We start from the raw sequence: 20,632 nt of genomic DNA, 5'->3' as shown, positions 1-20,632 counted from the left end.
AAAGGCGGATGATTACTTTTATAAGAGTTTATTTCAATCTTTGTTTTAAGTGCTGTTTTCCTGGATTATTTTGATTGGAATATACAATTGGAAGTTATATTGCATACTTACTTAAGTTAGGATTTAGACGATTTTGCAAATAGGTACTGGTAAATTAAATAAATTATTTACTTTTATAATAGTGTATCAAATACGAAAATATTTGAAATTTCTCTCAGTTAGTGTATGATATTTATCTGACAATGTCATGGTACCATCATGAACTTCTTGGGTCCAATTACTGGTACCCTAATTCTCCCTTTAGTCCTAATTCCTATAACTGCGCAATATACTTTACTTCAGGTAATTTGAGCCTTGAAACCCCCTTACCTTCTTCTTGCTATTTTGCTATTTTTCTGTTATAACAAAACGCTGTAGTTATGGCGGTACTAATACCTGATCTTTCTAGTTAGCCGATTTTAGTTATATAAATGTAACAGTCCAATAGCTTAGGAAAGACACGTGTCCCATCTCGTGCACCATCCGAAAATATAATCCAATCGTGTCACAACCTCATTGGCGACCCTAGTAAGTGCCGATTATTCTATTGAGTACGTTTGGTGGGCGATTGATAAATAACTGCCGGAGGTGCGGGTGGCGGCGCGCTCCAAATGTCCGCCAGCGACTCCCTTATTGCGGCATTATTCCTCAATGACCAAGATCGGGGACGCTGCCATTTATCATTCAATTTCGGGTTACATACCCGGTGTCTTACTTTTGGTTTTGTGACGGAGATTCACCTCGGGAACGGGGTTTCATATCAATTTATCATTGTCTTTTAGTCATTTGCATCTTCTTTTAGAGATTCGCTGATCTTCACCGCTTGGTTTTACAAAAGTGTGCTGCTATGCATTCTGGTCTACAAAGTTGTAGGGATGGATCCGGGGGCGGAATAGTTTCTAGTTGTTAATGAAAATGTTCGTGCAAGAAGGATGCTTGCTGATAAACACCATGGAATTAAAAGATGTTACTTTATGACGTCTAATTGATTACGTCCGTCAAAGTGTAGACAGTGGTTGCACATTATTTACAAAAATAGAAAAAGGAGGCTCGCATAAGAAACTCCACTACAGACGCTGTTGCAGTCTATTATTAGAACTTATTTGTTTTGCTAACCAATGCAGTCATTTTCATCATAAAAAGATCAATCATTTCATCATATTTTTTGTTTTCGTTCCCTCGGGATGGAATCCGAACTGGTTTCTATAAAATGACTGATCTAGGGATGCTGAGGTCATCGGCCGCACTCCACGTTTTATTTCTGCGATGATTTTGTTTTTTACTCTGTGCCATTACGACGTGTATTCAAAGCTTCTTTGTTTTACGTTGATTATGTTTTTATATTACTTATTTATTTTATACTTATTATATTAATTGTTTTTTGAATTATGAAATTATGTTTGAAAGTCGTTTTTGCAAAAATATTTATTGATTCTAGAGAACTTGTTATGCAAGTCTGATTCACGTGAGGTTACACTGAGGTGAAATTAGTGCATCTAAAATTTATCACGCTTTTTCTTTTTTTGCGGCTCGAATTTCGATGCGACTCGTTAAGACCATCAAAGTGGCATAATATACCTTCTCAATAGCAGGATCATAACCATCCTATAGATTGTAGATGATGATGATGATAGGTAAGTAGATTTGATAGAGCGAGGGCCTATCACCATATCAGGAAAACAGTCAATTTAATTTTAAAAATTCACACTTTACGTTACTTGAGATGGGACCAAACGTCGGACAAAACGAAGTCAAACTGTTGACAATAGCTCCTTGGCATAACGACAGAGAATCTTCTACTTAAATTATTAAAATAAATACAGCAAAAGTTGACTATATGCAATGAGTATAACATTAGTACTATAACGCGTCTTATCGCTAAAAACGTTCTCTCGCTAATAATGAATGCGCGTAACGTAGTATTTTATGCTAATTAAAGTTTTCTGTATAGGAAATCAAAGATTTATGTATGGAAATATTTGTAGTAATCGTATCGGCACGTGTCGCTAATGTGTTGTTGGTTTGTTGCAGGTATAGAGGTGGCGCGGCGTCGGCTGCGTTCTGGATGTCGCTCGCGACTTCGCTTTTTGTCGCGACGTGTCGGGCTGGTGAGTACTTTTTTAAAAATATTAACGTGCAAGGTAGTATGACCGCAGAAGCCTGGTTCCTAACAAGGCCCAGCATCTATGTTTGTAGTTTATTCTTTGTATTGCAATGTAAAAATATACTAAATTTTTTTAAAAATTCTGTAATTATTACATTTTATGATAATGTGTAGTGATATGTTTTAATTTAGTCAACGGTTTTTATTTACATATTTTTATGAAACGATTTTAACATTAGACGGGTCCTCAAATGTGTCGTAACCTAACTAATATTGTAAATCAATTTTTGTTTGTACACGCTAACCGGAAAACTTAATCGACTTTATTGATTCTTAAAATCGTCAATTATAATACGTAACGTTATTCCTTACTAAGGGATAATTTTGAGGGGAGCTTGTTATACATTTTTTTTTGTTTTTTAACTTGTTTTGTTTAGGAGCTCGCTCCTTTATATGTATGTACATACATGTGATAGAAAGGTTTGCTATTCTGTTTACTTTTTGCGCGGAAGTGTGATCTTATGCGCTACAATACGTCAGTACATAAAACTGATTAGAAAATACAATGTAAGCAGAATGACAGCGCGGAATGCAATACACGTTTATTCGTACAATTCAATACATTTTACGGCCCGCGTATTGCTCAATTATCATACATCTTTTGTTCTCCATTTCTTTAGAAGCGCTAACTAAGTAATAAAACTAAATGACAGATGCATCTTTACCTATAAACGTGATTTGTTTGTTTTCCATTTGTACCAGCGTTTTCTCGTGGCATTTTATTTTTATATTTACCGTCTATTATATTTCGGTTTTCGTTTTTAGAATATTATGTGATTAGGATTAATTAGTGATCTTTGGATACTCGTTGCACTTATTTACGCCTTACAGACACCGATGGACTAGCTTATATCTTGGAAGGTCCGTGAAATTATGGAGAAAATGATTTTTTTTATCTAACGTGTTATGGAAGGAGTCTTTATTAAATCAGGAGTGACGGATTTAATATGCCAATTGCATCTGTATTATTAGTATTCCACTGCGCTCGCCATCCTGAGATATGAGATGTTAAATCTTATTATGTCCCATAGTTCCACTGGCTACAATGTCAGAGATTGTGGCAGTTCTTGTCACTTACCATCAGGGCCTACCTGCTCCTCTACTGTAAGCTATAAATATTGTAATCTAAGTAAGATGTTTACATAATGTTATGTAATGGAAATGTGTAGGATTTTCCCGATACGGACAGACATTAATTCAGACTGATGTATGTAGTAATAGATGTCATAGCATGCATAAACATTTCTACTCTCAACTTAATCTTATTTATGCTGCTCTCTGTACTTACATAAATACCGTTAGAAAAATAGTGACGCGATTGATTATAGATTATACGTATTTATAGTTATATAGATATCGTTTAACATGAGAAATATGAAGTGCGAGATGCTTTATATAGGCTGGAGCCAATTCAAAATAAGGTAGAATAATTTGGGAAACTTATATTTGAACTACGTGCGCTAATATTTTTTTACAATTCCTTGATTTTAGATACGAAGTAGTTTTTGAATTCTGAAGACTGTATAATTTGGACGGAAAATATCTTTTCGAACAAAAATATATAGGATAAGTTTTCTAAAATACCAGAGCTCAGGAATATTTAAATGTAACAATTTACCAAAACCGTTCAACATTTCTTTAAACGAGACGCTGTAAATCCTGATCTTATATTACCCTAAAAGAGGGGAAATACGGCCATAAAACGTATGTTTTATTCAAAGTACAGGCGAGCGATTCAGACTCAAGATAGTCCATTTCTTAGCACGCCGTCCAACGCTCACGTTGCGCGCAAACGACCATAATCGGAAAGAATTAGCTAAGAATTGGTAATTGAATGACTTTCGCGAATTTAATCTGATATTAAAGGAGAAGGAAAGAATGAGTTTACATTACATAAATCTGACTATGAAAAAAAATATTCACGATCAACGCAACAAAAATGTCAACACCAATTAATCAAATCTTGATGATGAGATGGAAGATGGGAATAGGAAGTTATAGTGATAAATAAGTTACAAAAGAACGCATATACAGAATAAAATAAATATCAGAAAATTACATTTTATTTTACACGCCCATAGATTGTCCGGCTGCTAAATTGATTAACAAAAGAGACCTAATTTCTTGTCATTAAAGTCCTGTCGAAAGGGCGACCTGCAACCTCTTGAAAGCTGACAGTCAAGTGATGGGTTAATGCCTACCAGTGGCGCAGGGTCCATATAGCCGACTCTTGCGGCTTTTCTTTATGTAGAATTTCTCTAGAATCTAATTATCATTGGAAAGATTTGAAGACTGCAGTTATGCTTATTCGTACCTATATGTATAATAAATATATAATAAATAAATAAATATGTTGTGTCAGGTCCCCTTTCGGAAAATTTCGCCATTCTCCTACACTACAACTCTAAGAGAATTCATTGCAGCAGCAACATACTGTCAGAAATACCATATAAAAAAATCTGAAAAGTGAATCAAGTATGTATGGTGAAAATATTCGCTATTCATAAAATGATTTGGCACATAGTTAGCAGAGGAAGACGAGTACGTGGTTTCATTTATTAAAGCAATGTCAAATGACCTCATATAGACTCATTACGTCCATTCAGGTATGAAAGACAAGTCCAGAAAAATTTTCAATCCGCGTAAAATCGTATAGAAAATCTGACCGACTATTAAACCGGATGTTCTATTACGATAAAAACGGTCGTCTGCGCTCGTAAATGCCGGGCGTAAATGGAAAAACGTGGTACATCTCCTCTACCGTGATTCACAGTCTAATCGAAGGTCGGTGAGATCATCGGGCACCCGATAAATCTAGTTTTTGCTTGAGCTCTATTTTTATTGCGGTTTCATTAGTGTGTAAGACTTTTATGGTGTCTATTTGCGCTTAATTTTATAGCTGATGAGGCTATTTTTAAGCTGTAAGTGCCTGAAATAGTTAACCTATTATGGTAATGAGTGTTATCAGTTTAGATCAAAGTTTCGATAAACTCTACAAAGTCGTACGTGTTGTTTTTGTAGTTTTGAAGATACACACACATCACGCCTTTATCCTCGAAGGGGCAGACAAAGATTCAACCTGGGCACCGATTTTTAGTCTGTGTGCACTCTATCATAATGTGACACGGAGCGAGCCTATCGCCATATATCGGACACAAATTCCAGTCCGGGCTCATATTAAGTACGAAAACTCAATATCACTTGCCCGAAATAGAATTCGAACCCAGGACTCCAGAGCGGTGTCGTACCATGCACGCCATACAACTATGCCACCGAGGCAGCAAATCTTTAAAAATCTCTCATAAATATGAGGCATAAATCGAAACGGTATTTGAAAATAGTTTCTACATTTCTATTTGCTAGCAACTCGTTGTACTTCTGCCTATCAGTTCAGATACAGGCGTAAGCTTATGTCATCTTAATAAATAAAGTCACATCTCATGCTAATGACACGTCAAAGTAAACAGTGAAGTGTACCCAGCTGTTTATTGCACATTGCGGGAGAATAATGGAGATATGTGACCGCTTATACAAATAACTCTTATTACATTCTTTATAATATCAGAATAAGGTTGGGGGCACACCACTACAGATTTAATAGCATCTTATCGCTATATGTTGATTTAGGCGAGCATGGGAAATATAGCGTTGTCGATTCATCATCATTGAACAGTACGGTCATTGAATTGCAGTGTTTAGTTGCCGGCAAACATCAAGTACGATTCTAAAGTTGCCATCAACAATAACTGCGCACACGCACTCACTGACGAAACTATACAAAACACGGAACCTCTGGCAGTTGCGACATCAAAGCAAGCATACACCGCCTATATCAGTGTGCGAAGACCTTAATGCATCGCCCGACAACAAAGCCTGCATCGCGCGCCGCGGAAGTGACAAAATGCACGTCACGTAGATGGCCGCCTCTGAAATCCTAAGCGGTTTATTTCGGGCCTTCCCGAAACCGCAGCTGCATATTGTATAGCATGTAGCATCGTTTAGCAGTTTATAACTGCCGATTTGTCCTGACAATGACACTGGATCTGATAAACAGTCAAAGTACTAAGAAACGTTAAGTCCCTTGATGTTTGATAGAATTATGCATTAGTTGTATGTACTAGCTTTTGCCCGCGGCTCCGCCAACGTGAAAAACTTTTTCCGGGATAAATATTTTACGGGGATGAAAAGTAGCCTAAAGTACTCAGAAGTAATGTAGATTCCCATAAGAGAATAATGTTCAAAATCATTGAAATAGTTTCTAAGTTTAGGCATTCAAACAAATTCTTCAGTTTTATAATATTAGTATAGATTATTAACTAATAAGGTAATGTGGAGTAGAAAGAAATATAGTATTGCGTTTAAAAATTTCAGAAAGTCGTTTCTGTTTAAATACAATAATAGCTCTTACGTGCGAATTGACTGTCATCTTTTTAGTTCAAAAAATAACTATAGAGCAACGTTGCTTCTCCTTAAAAATTCGCCACACGTACAGACGCATCGATAGCCATATCTTCTCATCCCGGAAAATACATCGAGTCTTTCATTACTTTAAAACACTTTCACGAGCAGAGCCGCGCGAAAAACCTACTCAACAATAAACGCACGACCGTGGGAAAACTGATTAAGTAAGAGAAATTCTTTTATATTGTAAAGCGTAAAGCATTGATTGGTTATTAATGCAACACGCACATTCTAACGCAGTCGTGAGTTCTGTTCCTGCGCTGGGTGCCAATGAGCTTGTCGAAACTAAACGTTACGGTGAAAGAAAGTTCGTGATAAAATTTGCACGTCGTATTGTCATTTCTTTGCTAATAAGTTGCACGGATTGTTTAGATGTAATGTTTCACTTTAAATGTGGGAACGAACGTAAACGAGTGTGTCGGTCTGTGTGATTTATAATAGACTAGCTTTTGCCCGCGGCTCCGCCCGCGTTATAAAGTTTTTCAGGCTAAAGTTTTCCGTTATAAAAGTAGTGGTTTCCCGGGAGCCTATGTTCTTCCCAGGGTCTCAAACTGACTCCATACCAAATTTCATCTTAATACGTTGGGTAGTTTTTGAGTTTAAGACGTTCAGGCAGACGGATGCAGCGGGGGACTTTGTTTTATAATATATTTTTATAGAACTTTTTAAGAGGAACAATCCCGTCATACATCATTGTTGCATAACTTTAACCGTTTACGCAGCGCACGCAACGGAAGCTCTCAAAACCAATAAATTGTCCCCGTGTTTGCAACATGTTTCATTACTGCTCCGCTCCTATTGGTCATAGCGTGATGATATATAACTTAGAGCACTCCAAAAACAAAGGGCTATTCAACACAAAAAAATATTTTTAGTTCGAACCGGTAGATCCTGAGATTAGCCATTACTGCTCCGCTCCTATTGGTCATAGCGTGATGATATATAACTTTGAGCACTCCAAAAACAAAGGGCTATTCAACACAAAAAAATTTTTTTAGTTCGAACCGGTAGTTTCTGAGATTAGCCATTACTGCTCCGCTCCTTTTAGGTATAGCGTGATGATATATAGCCTATAGCACTCCGCGAACAAAGAGCTATCCAACGCAAAAAGAATTTTTCAGTTTGGACCGGTAGTTCCTGAGATAAGCTTTTACTGCTCCGCTCCTATTGGGTATAGCGTGATGATATATAGCCTATAGCACTCCACGAACAAAGGGCTATCCAACGCAAAAAGAATTTTTCAGTTTGGATCGGTAGTTCCTGAGATTAGCCATTACTGCTCCGCTCCTATTGGGTATAGCGTGATGATATATAGCCTATAGCACTCCACAAACAAAGGGCTATCCAACGCAAAAAGAATTTTTCAGTTTGGACCGGTAGTTCCTGAGATTAGCCATTACTGCCCCGCTCCTATTGGGTATAGCGTGATGATATATAGCCTATAGCACTCCACGAACAAAGGGCTATCCAACGTAAAAAGAATTTTTCGGTTTGGATCGGTAGTTCCTGAGATTAGCGCGTTCAAACAAACAAACAAACAAACAAACAAACAAACTCTTCAGCTTTATATAATAGTATAGATTCTGGATCCGTTACCGGCTGAAAAGACGAGCTCGTTCATTTGTTTTACCTTATGCCTTGTATTCCTTATGAATTTTATTCCTAATTTAAAATGTCCGTTGTTATATAAGTTATCTTGAGTGTTATTTAGAAACAATAATAATTATTTTTACAAATTGTTTTGACGTATCATAACTGCAGTTTTGTTCGCCTTCGTGATAAATAAAGTATCTTGTTTATTTATTTAACAGCCATTTTCAATAAATGATCCCAAACTCAATCTTCAATCTAATTCCGACAATGAACCAATCATAACTACTCATTTGTAAGCATATCAAAAAGTTATATTCTGATTGGTCAATTTTTTTAATTGATCGAAAAGAGCGATCGTTTATTCAGAATGGCGGTAAGTCGTAATACGGACTTACCAAAAAATAAACAAAACATGTTACTTATGCTCTATATCGTAAGAAATATTTAAAAACCATTGCCTTATATTCTATAGACACGAACGGTCATATAAAGTATTTGTTCAAAATCTGGAGTTAGAAGTAAAGTTCGCTGCAGCACTAAAACATCGTCTAACAAAACTTATGCGCTAAAGCGCTTTAAATAGTGTATAAGTAAAGTGTTCGGAACGCGACATCTGTTATGTAGTACATAATATATATCTATGTTTAAATCACATAAAAGAAAACAAAAGGTAAAAATAGCGGCCTCGCTATGTGCTTTTTTATTTGCTCTACAAAAATGACCATATACGCTATTTTTAAAATTGGAGAACTCGTATTAAAGATTATAAATAAACTTCACAATAATAAAAATTATCCGTGTAATTCGACCCCGAAGTCTATCATCGTTTTGATATCGATCTAATTACATTCAAGATCTAGATCGTTTGTAATTCATCAGCACAAGTTCAAGGCAATCGTGTCAATATTTTACCTCCAAGTAATTGTGATGTCAAGATAATATCTTTATTAAGATGAATTATGTTAAGATTTATTTAGAAAAAGTAGTTCAATCTTCTCTGCATTTATAGTTAGATTGAACTAAAATACTTTCATCTAGATTAAGTTTATACTTTTAACAAAAACATTAAAGGATGGACTAGTTTTGTCGTATACCGTTTACCTTGTCAGTTTATAACTATACTATAAAAATTATTCTAAATAGACTGCTTCGAGGACGGAGTTGTATTTGATGCGCGGTACGACACCGCTGTAAAGTCTCGCCTTCAAATCCCGGGCCGGGTAGTGATAATGGATTTTTCTACTTAGTATCTACTTCAGTCTAGAATTAATGCTCGATATGGTGATAGACTCGCCCCTATTACATCATGGGACGGAATATACATGGCTAAAAAATAGATAACACATTAGTTGTATCTTTGCCTAGCCCTACGGCCATAAAGGCCTAATGTGTGTAGCAATAATAATTGTACAATATAATTACTCTGATGAATATTCTAACATCTATATCTATACTTATAATAAATCTGTAGAGAGGTCAATTCTGTACATGAAATATATTTCCAAAATAACTATCAGGGGGTGATTAGGGATCGATACTGATGCCAAAAATGCAATTAGTAAAATTTTTGTCTGTCTGTCTGTCTGTCTATCTGTCTGTCTGTCTGTCTGTCTGTCTGTCTGTCTGTCTGTCTGTATAACCGTTACAGAAACAAAAACTACTCGACGGATTTTAACGAAACTTGGTACAATTATTTGTCATACTCCTGTGCTGGTTATAGTATACTTTTCATCACGCTACAATTAATAGGAGCAGAGCAGTGAAGGGAAATGTTGAGAAAACGGGAGAAGTTACTCCATTTTTTAAGCTTCCGTCGTGTGTGCAACCTTAATGGTTAAAGCTACACAGAAATCATGTATGACGGAAATGTTCTCCTTAAAATTATGTAAAAAATATCCCACGACAGCTTATGTCTATCTTTTATGGTTGACTCACAATAACACGTGTAACTCCCGATAGCTTAGCAGTTCGAAGCTTTCTCATTATATTTGTCTACTCTTACGGTTATAACACTCTCAGGCATCCCTAATTAAAAAATTAACATTATTAATTAAATATTCCATAAAAAAGAATCATAGAAATCGGTATAGAAACACCAAAGTTATACATGAAATACGCTAATAATAAGCTATCATGCGTGAATACTGAATCATGCTATAAGGATTATTTTTGTATATATATAAGGTCGCGAACGCATAGGCAGGCGGCTTGCTTGGCACCTAGAGGCTAGCGAATCACCTAGCGAGTAGAACATTCTCGAACGTTCGCGACCGGCTCCATTTTTGAAGTCCGAAATCCACGCGGGCGAAGCTGCGAGCGGAAGCTAGTCAATAATAAAATCTTTACTTCTTTGTTCACAAATATTTTCAAACATATGTACATAACATGAGCTTTTATGCTACAATATCTTATTTAGACAGAGCGACTTTCCTACGGCGAACATCTTAAGGCGAGTTTCGCTTGCCAATACGGGCAAGAATTGCCTGGCCATTGTTTTTAGATGGGACAACTTTGGCGAGAAAATTGCGCCGTCTGTCAAAACCTAAGCTTTCGACAGACGCTCAACTAATTCCCCCATGTTTTTTTATAAGCGTGCGGTAAAGTGAAACCACTTCACCGGGACCACTGCAATAAATGGTGTGGGGTCGAATAGAATGTCGACTGACGAGACATGATTACCCCTCGACAGTCGACACAATTATGCCGGTCTGTTGGGACAAAATATGTTACCCGTGTTTCAACGAGCTTATAGATGTTTCATGATTTGAAACAGCAAGTGTATTAGCTGTTAAATGAATATAAAATTACAAAAACGTAGAGTACTTATGTTTATTAATGAATAATATGTTTATAAGCCTTTTGTATTGACGTCATACTATTTTGATTCGGGAATATTCTTTCCATTTCGCGAAGTGATAAAATACTTTACTCAACTTGCATAAATATTTGAACTTGTGCTTACATAACCTTAATTTACGTTGGATCATGTCGTTGGTGGTATATTATTTGCCATTGGACCTCCTTTTAGGTACTTTTGCCCAAACTGACGAGGATGTGTGAAGAGTTATTGGAAATAGATGAAGTTTTAAATATTTAGAGATCATGAAAAATAGAAATAGTTAGCCTCTGTCTACTGCTTTTAAATATTATTAATATTCGTTATTTTTTTTTATAATATGAACTAGGAAATGAGTAACTGGATTGCCTTATAATATGAAAGAATGATGAATACACTGCTGACGATAAAAAAGAGGAATAAAATCAAGAGAAAAGGCATTGTCTGCGTCTTCGAAAATCTTAACAGCAAACGGCTGTTACACATTAGTATACTACAGGACAGTGGCAGCAACTCGGTCTAGTCAGTACTTTCAAATATTAAGTATATGTTTAGATATTGCGTGTCTACTAATTTCCTTGTAACTTGATGTGCTTGTTTCATGACTATCAAAGCTATGTACAAAGTGTCAATGCCTACTCATTAACTCTGGCTCCTCCACTGGCGAAGGGTGAAATTTTTCAAAAGGTAACCTAAAGGAATAAAAAATTGCTTTCTTTAACATATGGCTGCCAATTTACTAGAACACAGAAACTAAGACAAACATAAATAAACCTAAAAGAGAAGGTAGGAATCTGATTGTGTGGACACTTCGCCACTGGGCTCCTCACCACATTAAACCAAGATATAACGTGAGACGAGTATTCATCGGTGTCGATAAGGCAATCACAAGATAGCGAGATGTGTGCGGGTCGAGGACGCGCTGCAGTACGTAGCGGTCAGTTACCGTTATATTTGGCAAGGAATTTACTTATTGACAGTGTTGATATCTCTGTAAAGTATGAGTTAATATGGAGTTTCAGTTGTCGCCTTTTTGGTCTAGTGGTAGTGTTTGGATTTGGGTTCTTTCTGAGGTTGGGATTACCCTATTTTCTAGGTTTTTATGTAGTTGGTTGGCGAAACTATGATATAGTTCTGCAAAAATTGAAAGGGAATAAAGGGAGGTGTAAGAGGAAACCGTTGTAAGTTGAGTAATTGAGATTTATGCGCACTTAGATATGGATACTATACAAACACCAAGAATTATTATTGTATTAATTCAAACAATCACTATTGTATAATATTCGTTTAGGTGAGTATAAAAACAATCTAAATTGTGCCATGAATTCATAAACTGATTACTAGATTACCTACTAACCCAAAACTATTTCAATGCCAAAGAATTGGTATCAACGTCTCATATTATGTAGGTATTGTTATAGCCAGTAAATGACTTTTGACAAAGAATAACGTTGTCATAATAATGATAATAATCAATTTATAAATAAAATGAATCTACGGAATTGAACCTATTGTGTTCCTCTTTGAAAGAAATTGTAGCCAAGGTAAATAAATACCTTACGAAACTTTGTAATTATTGTAATGCGATGTGCAATACTTTATATGTAATTACTCCAGTTCATCTCAGCCGTAATCGTATCATTCGCGTATATCGAAACCTCGTAATTTAAATCCGCGTAAACCGCGGGAACAAACTGCCCCCTACATACATTGGCGCGTCCGGCTGAGTCACGCACGGAATGCTGTCCGTCCGGCGGTCGACCCCCCGCGCGTCCCCTCCCATTCCCTCCCCGCCATGCCGGTGTCTAGTAGCCATGGGAATTGCATACCCATAGACTAGAGTTACTACTTCATTTGTGGTCTAGTGCGGTGTGGATGAATGTTTGAAAAGCGAATGGGATCTTATTATTTTATGGTAACGTGCAGTATTCTGATACAACAATGCGGTACATTTACATAGTAAGACATTTTTGTATACTTACTGCATAGTGATGAAAAAACCTGGTGAAATTTTATGATGCCGGACTTTTTAGCCAATATAGAATAATATAATTATTTGGCGATCTAGGTCGAATCTCACTGACGTCAGTCTGAAGAATAGACAAAAAAATATTATTGTCATTCATTACATACTCAACAATGGAATCGTTTAATCTCTATGTTCCTCCAAAAAATACCGAGTTGTCTCAAACTTTAATCGAAGTTTGTAAAATCTTTTTGAATCATTAAATAGTAAGAATAGTTCTTTAATTATTTTTCCTTAATACTGGTATTAGAATATCTTAGGAAGATTATCGCCTACTTTTAACCAGCTGTGAAGAAACTGATACATAAGGAAGTCATTAGCGATTCCCCGGTGGCGTAACGTACAAATGTGAAATACTGTATCGCTACGTCTTGTCAGAGAGCTTTCTGCGACGCTCCGCGACGTGCCGGGGACGTACTCAGGCCGTTTAAAGGGGGAAAATTATAAAAACGTTTTATTTGCTACATAAGAAAAGAGTTTGCAGAAAAAAAAAGACAAACATGTACACAATTCAGAGATATCGTGCCCCGATTTAAGATAAAAAGAATCGTAACGAAGTTTGTTATAAAAAACTCAAAACTGATAAGTTGCAATTATATTTCATATTCTTTTGACGTGATTTAATATTACTTTGGTGGCATGGGTTTGGGGTGTGAGATTGGGATCTTAATAAAATCTTAAAGTGTGTTTGTTTTAGAAAATACTCCAGTTTTCCTTTTTTTTTATAAATCATATTGCTCTAGCCACCCTAACTTCTCACCCCTATCGCCTAATGAAGCAGAAAAAAATGTCGACAAACTTTAAATACGTCACTATCCACTCTTGATGGATCTTGGGTCTGAAATAAACTATTATTATTATTATTTAGAGATATTGTTGTAAACTTAGATTAATATTACAAAACAAGATGAGAAATAAAAAGGAACAAGCCCAATTACTAAGTATTCAACGTCTTTCGTTAGATCTCACTTTTAATATGATAAGGGTCCATGACAACGTTTCGTGACTGTCCCTCGAACTCCATGCCTTATAGCGAACGAAAGTGTAGTTGAGTATGAAATGAAAGTGCTGTCACTAAATGCTTTCTAGTACGTGGCTATTTTGTTACTTTGTGATACAATTTTCCAATCGTACATGGAAGGTTGTCTGAGTGACAGCGAAATATAGCACAAGACAGTCTAAAACAGATATTTATATTTTATTTTTGTTTTTAGCGTCTTTTGATGTTGTTTAAATTTAGTTATTTACGTAAAATTTTATTACTGACTATAAAAAATGTTTATTTGCCAGTGAATGCCCTTTTAAAGTTTGGGGACAAAATTTTAATAAAAAATAAGCATAACTGTATAATTAAAGATAAAAAGTGCACATTATGCGAAATCGCTTTGAAAAGATATATAAATTTTATTATTCGAAAGGAAGAATCAGGTGGGACATCGATGCCCTCAGGATGAATCGTCAGTCCCTCCCTGGCACATAACTTAGCGTTTCGGTATTTTGACACGGCGTAATGGGCAAAACGTGTATTCTGCCTGTTTGTACTATCTGCGAGCCGCTCGTGCTGGGTATTGACATACGTCGTTCGCAGAACTGTGTCGCAGATACAAATGACGCTTACGTGTCTAGTAATGGCTGTATGATTAATTTACTAGGTCTACAGAACGCGTGTCTGGGTCCTTGTCTCGGTGTTGCGGCCTGAAGGACATTGAAGTGTAATTATTGGACCAGAGACGGTTAATGTCTAGCAGAGAGCACAGACGTGCTTGGTAATAATGTTCTGGGTAGTGTTGCTACGGTTTATACTGACCTGGTATTTTGAGAGTTAGTAGGGGTACCTTTCTACTAGAGAAGTGCTTTGTTCTTAATAGGTCAAAGTCGCGAATTTTATTGATTCCGGCGTATCTTTTCGGTATCTACCGGTGTTCATATAAGAAGACTAGTTGTAATCATTTTTGTGATTATCAACCGACTTAACCTTCTTCGATGTTCTTAAGTCTAGTATATATCCACTGTAGCATGCAAGATGAAAAATGTAGTTTGAAATTAAGTTTATTTTTAGCTCTGATTATACCGTTATAGGATATGGCAATGCCTCACGTGCCTATCTGTGTGTCAGAGGTTAAGGGTCCAAATATTTGTATAATATTATTGCTTATGAGTAAATAATTATCATAAATTTGTACGGAAACGTTAAAAATTCTTTTTAAGTCCGTCACATCCTGTTGGTTATCAAACATTATGGTAATGGCCAGGTGGTGGCTTTTATGAAGATTTATTTAATTTTTTTTCCTCTTACTCAACTTACAGCTATAGATTCAATTTAAATAAATTCTAACGTGTAAAAACCACAAATGCCAAATTTTGTACTTTTAGAGGCATCGATGTAGGTTATAGTTTTCATTCAATCAAAGTTAAGCCTTTCTCAGGTAGATCGAAATATAACAATAACTGTGCCCTATCATCACGGATAGACATTTAATACACTAATAATGTCTCCTCACCATTCGAATACAAATACATGAGTATGTTCTATTTACTCATAAAACAACAAGGTAACCTTTACCTAATAACTTGTTTTTTTGCTAATGTTATCAGTGGTGCAAGGCGGCATGAGGCAGCACGGCTGGCGAGGGTGTCTCATCGATCGGTGGCACGCGGAGCCCTTCCTCGGACTGCTCCATGCTTTACACCATAAGTCTTGTACTAATGTTGCGCCATTAAGCTATGGAATAGTTTGCCGGTATAAGTTTCTTTCCTACAAATTATGGTCCTTCATGTGGAGTGTGTAGAATATATATTTTTTTAAACGTACGTGGTAAATTGCACTCACTGCACCTGATGGTATGTGATGTAAGGTCCAATCGAATATTTAGCAGGCCGACTTAATAATCTGGATAGCTAAGCTAGCTTGGGGATGTTTTTATTTCTCGCTGGTTGACAGTGAAGCTACTTTGTTGCGCTCGATGAAAAAACACATATCCCTTCCTACGACCGTTGTTTGCTCCGCCTGCAAAATAGGTATATTTACTTTAGGTCTGCGTTAGACCGCGGGTCTCTATCTTTATTTTCCCAGTAAAGAAATCAAATATAGCTATCGTTACCAGGAACTGTAACTAATGAGTAGTAAAATAATTTTAATCGGATTACCAAATACCCTCTTTGAAATACACAAACTTTACTTCTTTAATTTGTTCTTGGCGTTAACTAGTGACCTATTTTCAAAATGACAGTCTTAACCCGTTTCAGACTAATTTCCCGTGAAATATCTTATGGGATCTTTAATGATGAATCGAAAAACAGATCTATAGATATAATAGTTCTCAAGATTTTGTGGCTGGTGATCACTAAATTGTTTTTCTCCAATTAACCTAAAACTACCTTCAGCTCGTGGCTTCATCTATATTAAAGTCTATTTCCAGGATAAAAGCATTGTACAGCCATTTCATCAAAGATACAGCTTTACAATTCCTATAATCCCATTTATGAAGTGATTAGTAATTTCAGAGATTAACCTGGCAAACAAAAAAAATCTGCATCATTATATTAGTATAGATATATCGTAACAATAATATCGACCTTAAGTATATGATTATATGGAGCTAAATTAACGGGCTATGAAACGTTGATTAGTTTTATCGGCGAGGCTATAAACGTAACTCGGTGAAGGCTGGATGAGGAAGGAAACTCCGTGGGCAAGGTCGGGCCATCTGTCATATCAATGAAAACTATTGGGTAATTGTGGCAGGAAAAATTCTAGAGTTTTTAGCAGTGCCATGAATTCAATTTTTTTATCGTAGAGTGCTACGAAAACTGTATGTACAGGGTGTTGAATATAGGTGATAAGATTTTGACTAAGGTAACAAAATAATTGAAGGCCGAACTAATTTTAAGATTTGTTTAAAAAAATTATAAAAAATCGTTGATTAAATTGCAACATTTATTATAATTTTTTTTAATAAAAGAACGGACAAACCATAGTAATATGTTTTTGCACTGAAATACAAAAAAAGCAAAACATAGATGTTGGGCCTTGTTAGGCACCGGATTTTCTTTTACATTTTAGTTTTTATCTTAAACTTCTGAAGACCTGATAGAATTCAGTCATTACATTTAATTGTTCTATTTGTGTTCAATCATCGTATCGTCATCATTGTGTGACTTTTTATAACAATGATAAAGTTACATCATTTTGTTAAAGTTGTCTGTTGGTTTTCGCTTAACAAAACTTTTCTTCATAATTATAATCTGTCTTTAACGAGGTTTCTTGACTGTCCATGATATTATGCACGGACGGTAATAATATACTTTGCAATATTTTAGGGGAATAAAAAAATTAAACCCATACTAAGCCTTTCACTCTATAAAAGTTCCTAAATCAGTACAGCGATCCATGATTTCTTATGTTAATGCGAATGTTAGACATTAAAATTAAACTATCTTTCGGATTTTATCGCGGTTTTAATATTTTGGTTTTCTTCCGACGTTCCGAAGACTTTACAGCCTTCGTGGTCAGGGGGGGGGGAGGGTCAGGGGGGCTGAGAACTACAACATAGACTGAATCCATGCTGCCATCTGTGTCATGCCAGCGCTATAAGTATATAATGAAAAATCAGATAAAAAATTTCAAATGTTTTCCACGGGCGCAAATTATAAAAAAAAAAAATATAAATATAAAATGTAGTCCATATGTTAATCTAAAACATGGTCTATCCGTGTGCCAAATTACATATAAATTCGTTTAACTATTTTCGCGATTACTTCTAGCAAACATTTACACGAAATTTCGCGTTTATAATATAATATAAGATAAGATGAGAATCACTTAACAATAAGCGTTGAGCGTATCATTCTTCTATTACCTATCTGAAGTATTCGGTATCAAAAAGCTGTACAATATAATTTGCTATGAGCTCACATTGTGCCGACGTTGGCGGGCTGTCGCTATCTACACGCGTATTGTTTGCATTCCCTGGATGTTAACAATGACCAGGGTGTGTGCCACAAATATATAACATAATGCGTTTACATTAAGAATTAGTACCCGTTGAGTTCAAGTAGCAGAGCAACGCTTTAGATCTTTAATTGTCTCTAGCTTAGATAGGCTTGCGCAGTTGGTGGAGTTTTACAAAAAAGCCTACGAGAAATGACATTTGCTGTTGCGTTTTGAATAATTAGTAAGATCTATCGGGACTTTAACTCGTTTTAATTCTTAATGTCTAGTTCTTCGCTCGAGGTTGGCAGCGGTAGGATTCCATTAGTAATAAGCACGTATCAAAACCATTTTTACTTAATCCTAGGAATAAATTTTCGTATAAGAATCAAAAATATAAGAACGTCTTTGTCGGTCAGGTTTACTGGGGACGAAATTTTTTATTCTATGAAATATTTAAATGTATGGAACGAAATTTTTCTCTTTGGTCGAAATTATATCTGCAGTATTTATAGTTATAGTCAGTTAAATATAATGAAAGTAAAGCAGTATTATAATATAGGTAGAATAATAATTAAAAAAGCCAATACCATGTCAAACATGGCCCCATAGATTCTAAAATAATAGTCGTGTCGCTCCCAACTCGCGCCACACTCAACAGGCACGTACGATATTTCCGCATCTGTCTGTCTGTTTGCTTTCCAGTTCATTCCGAACGGGTTAATCATCGTGCATTGGAATGTTCCGTGTTATGATACGACAAAATGTTTTGAATTAGATTGGAATTATATTCAATAACGTTTTGTTTTTGTCTCGATATTAGTGATTTGCGGAGATGTGCTTTGAATTTTAGCTAACTAAAGCTAAGCATACTTAAGATAATTATTGTTATATTGATATAATATATAAGATGGCCTAATAAATGTGTCAGGAGGTCGCTAGATGCGGGCTGCTTCTGATAGGTCGATCTGGAAATCTTAGTTGCCCTAAGAAGGCCTCTGTTCAACAATGGACATCCTGCAGCTGATTATGATGATGAAAGCTAAGCAATAATGATCGTAGTTATGTACATTAAACTGTACTATAGAATTTCTTCTATGTACACACTTATTGTCATATTTGCAACCTCTATGGCCCAGTCTATGGATTGGTACTTCGCACGATCCTGACAAACAACCTTCGCTTCAATTAATTTAATTAATTTCTTCCTGCAGTCAAATTTAATATTCATTTGTTCTTTCATACGGGAACCACTTATCATTTTAGGCAGAAGTATGTCTGCTGAGTGTCTTCAATTTACTCATCTGGTTTATTATGATGAACCAGTAACTTACCTAGTAACCACGTCATTAAAAGTATAGTAACTTAGTAGGTGTACTACACTATTAATGACGTATTCATGTCCTGACTCCACACATCTCTGCCTCGACACAAGGCTGCTTATTTTTAGCTCTGTCTTGAGAGTGATCATTAGCCGGTACTTCGCACCCGCGCAGCCTCCGAGCCACTTCTAATTAAATCTCGTGGACGGCACTCTTGCCGCGACATTTATTCACTGAAAACTGTGTCAGGTGGCCCATTGCGTTGATTAATTAAAATAAATATAATGGATGACCTTACTATTAAGATAATAAGGTCAAAGATGTAGAAAGAAGGGATTAATTGCTAGTACTACAAACTATTAAATCTCTTCTTATTTTGTGGTCAACAAGAACACTGACAAAATAACTTAAATAACTATATAATATAGTATTTATTATTTATAGCATACTATCATACAGTCGAAAACATATTAAGGCAAAACCTTTATCAACCCCAATACCTGTACAACCTGATAACCCGGATAGGTAAATTGGGCGGTTCATCGACCTTTATCCGTTCAATGAAATGGAAAGTCCGCCCGCCCTACATACAGGTCGACCGCCTAGCGAAGCCTTCGCGGTCGGGGTCGTCACCTCTCACCTCGTCGTAATTAGGTGCTAATTAGACAGCTATTTAGGCCTTTAAACTGGATTGTTAAATTTGACCCTATTTGGGATTGTTAGTAGAGTTAGAGCGTTATTTTAATGGAAGCTTATTTAAATACTAAGAATTATAAAATCTTTGATCTAGTGACAGTGTGTATACTAGACTGGGTGGTATTAACTTTGAATCCTAAGAGAAAAAAATTGTAGTCTTCTAACACATTTTGCCTGGAATAAGATTTTGATTTCTCAGATGGGTAGGTTTCACGATGTTTTTCTTCACAGTTAAAGCGAGCGATAATTGAATTCAAAAAATCAGATATTGCCTTGGGTTTTGAACTTATGGATAACGGTCATGGTAGTCCGTACCTGCATTCCTGAGAATTATCCAAAAAAAGAGTTTCGAAGGTATGTGTAGTCTGCCAGCCCGCACTAAACCAGCGTGATGGACTAAGACCTAAATCCTCTTAGTAGTAGATGAGGTCCGTGCTCACTGCTCAGGAGTGGGCAGTAAATAATACGGGGCTGGATTTATCATTAAGGTTTTGAAAACTAGTCGCACATATAATAGCATTGCTGTATGATATTTTACACCTTATTGTCCTCTGAATAAATCAAT

General features: G+C 36.0%; 1 protein-coding gene across 1 annotated transcript in view; it reads left to right on the top strand.

Annotated features, from left to right (window-relative positions):
• Positions 1-20,632, top strand: part of LOC115448055 (mucin-5AC) — a 65,419-nt gene that overhangs the window by 32,783 nt on the left and 12,004 nt on the right. The window contains exon 2 of the mRNA XM_030175350.2: positions 2,071-2,147. Coding sequence (XP_030031210.1) covers positions 2,071-2,147 — 77 coding nt within the window. The remainder of the gene's footprint in view (positions 1-2,070; positions 2,148-20,632) is intronic.

Source organism: Manduca sexta, chromosome 17 (assembly GCF_014839805.1).
Source record: "Manduca sexta isolate Smith_Timp_Sample1 chromosome 17, JHU_Msex_v1.0, whole genome shotgun sequence".
In the NCBI taxonomy this organism is placed as follows: domain Eukaryota; kingdom Metazoa; phylum Arthropoda; class Insecta; order Lepidoptera; family Sphingidae; genus Manduca; species Manduca sexta.
The sequence above is the reverse complement of the archived record's forward strand: the minus strand, read 5'-3'. Positions and strand labels throughout refer to the sequence as shown.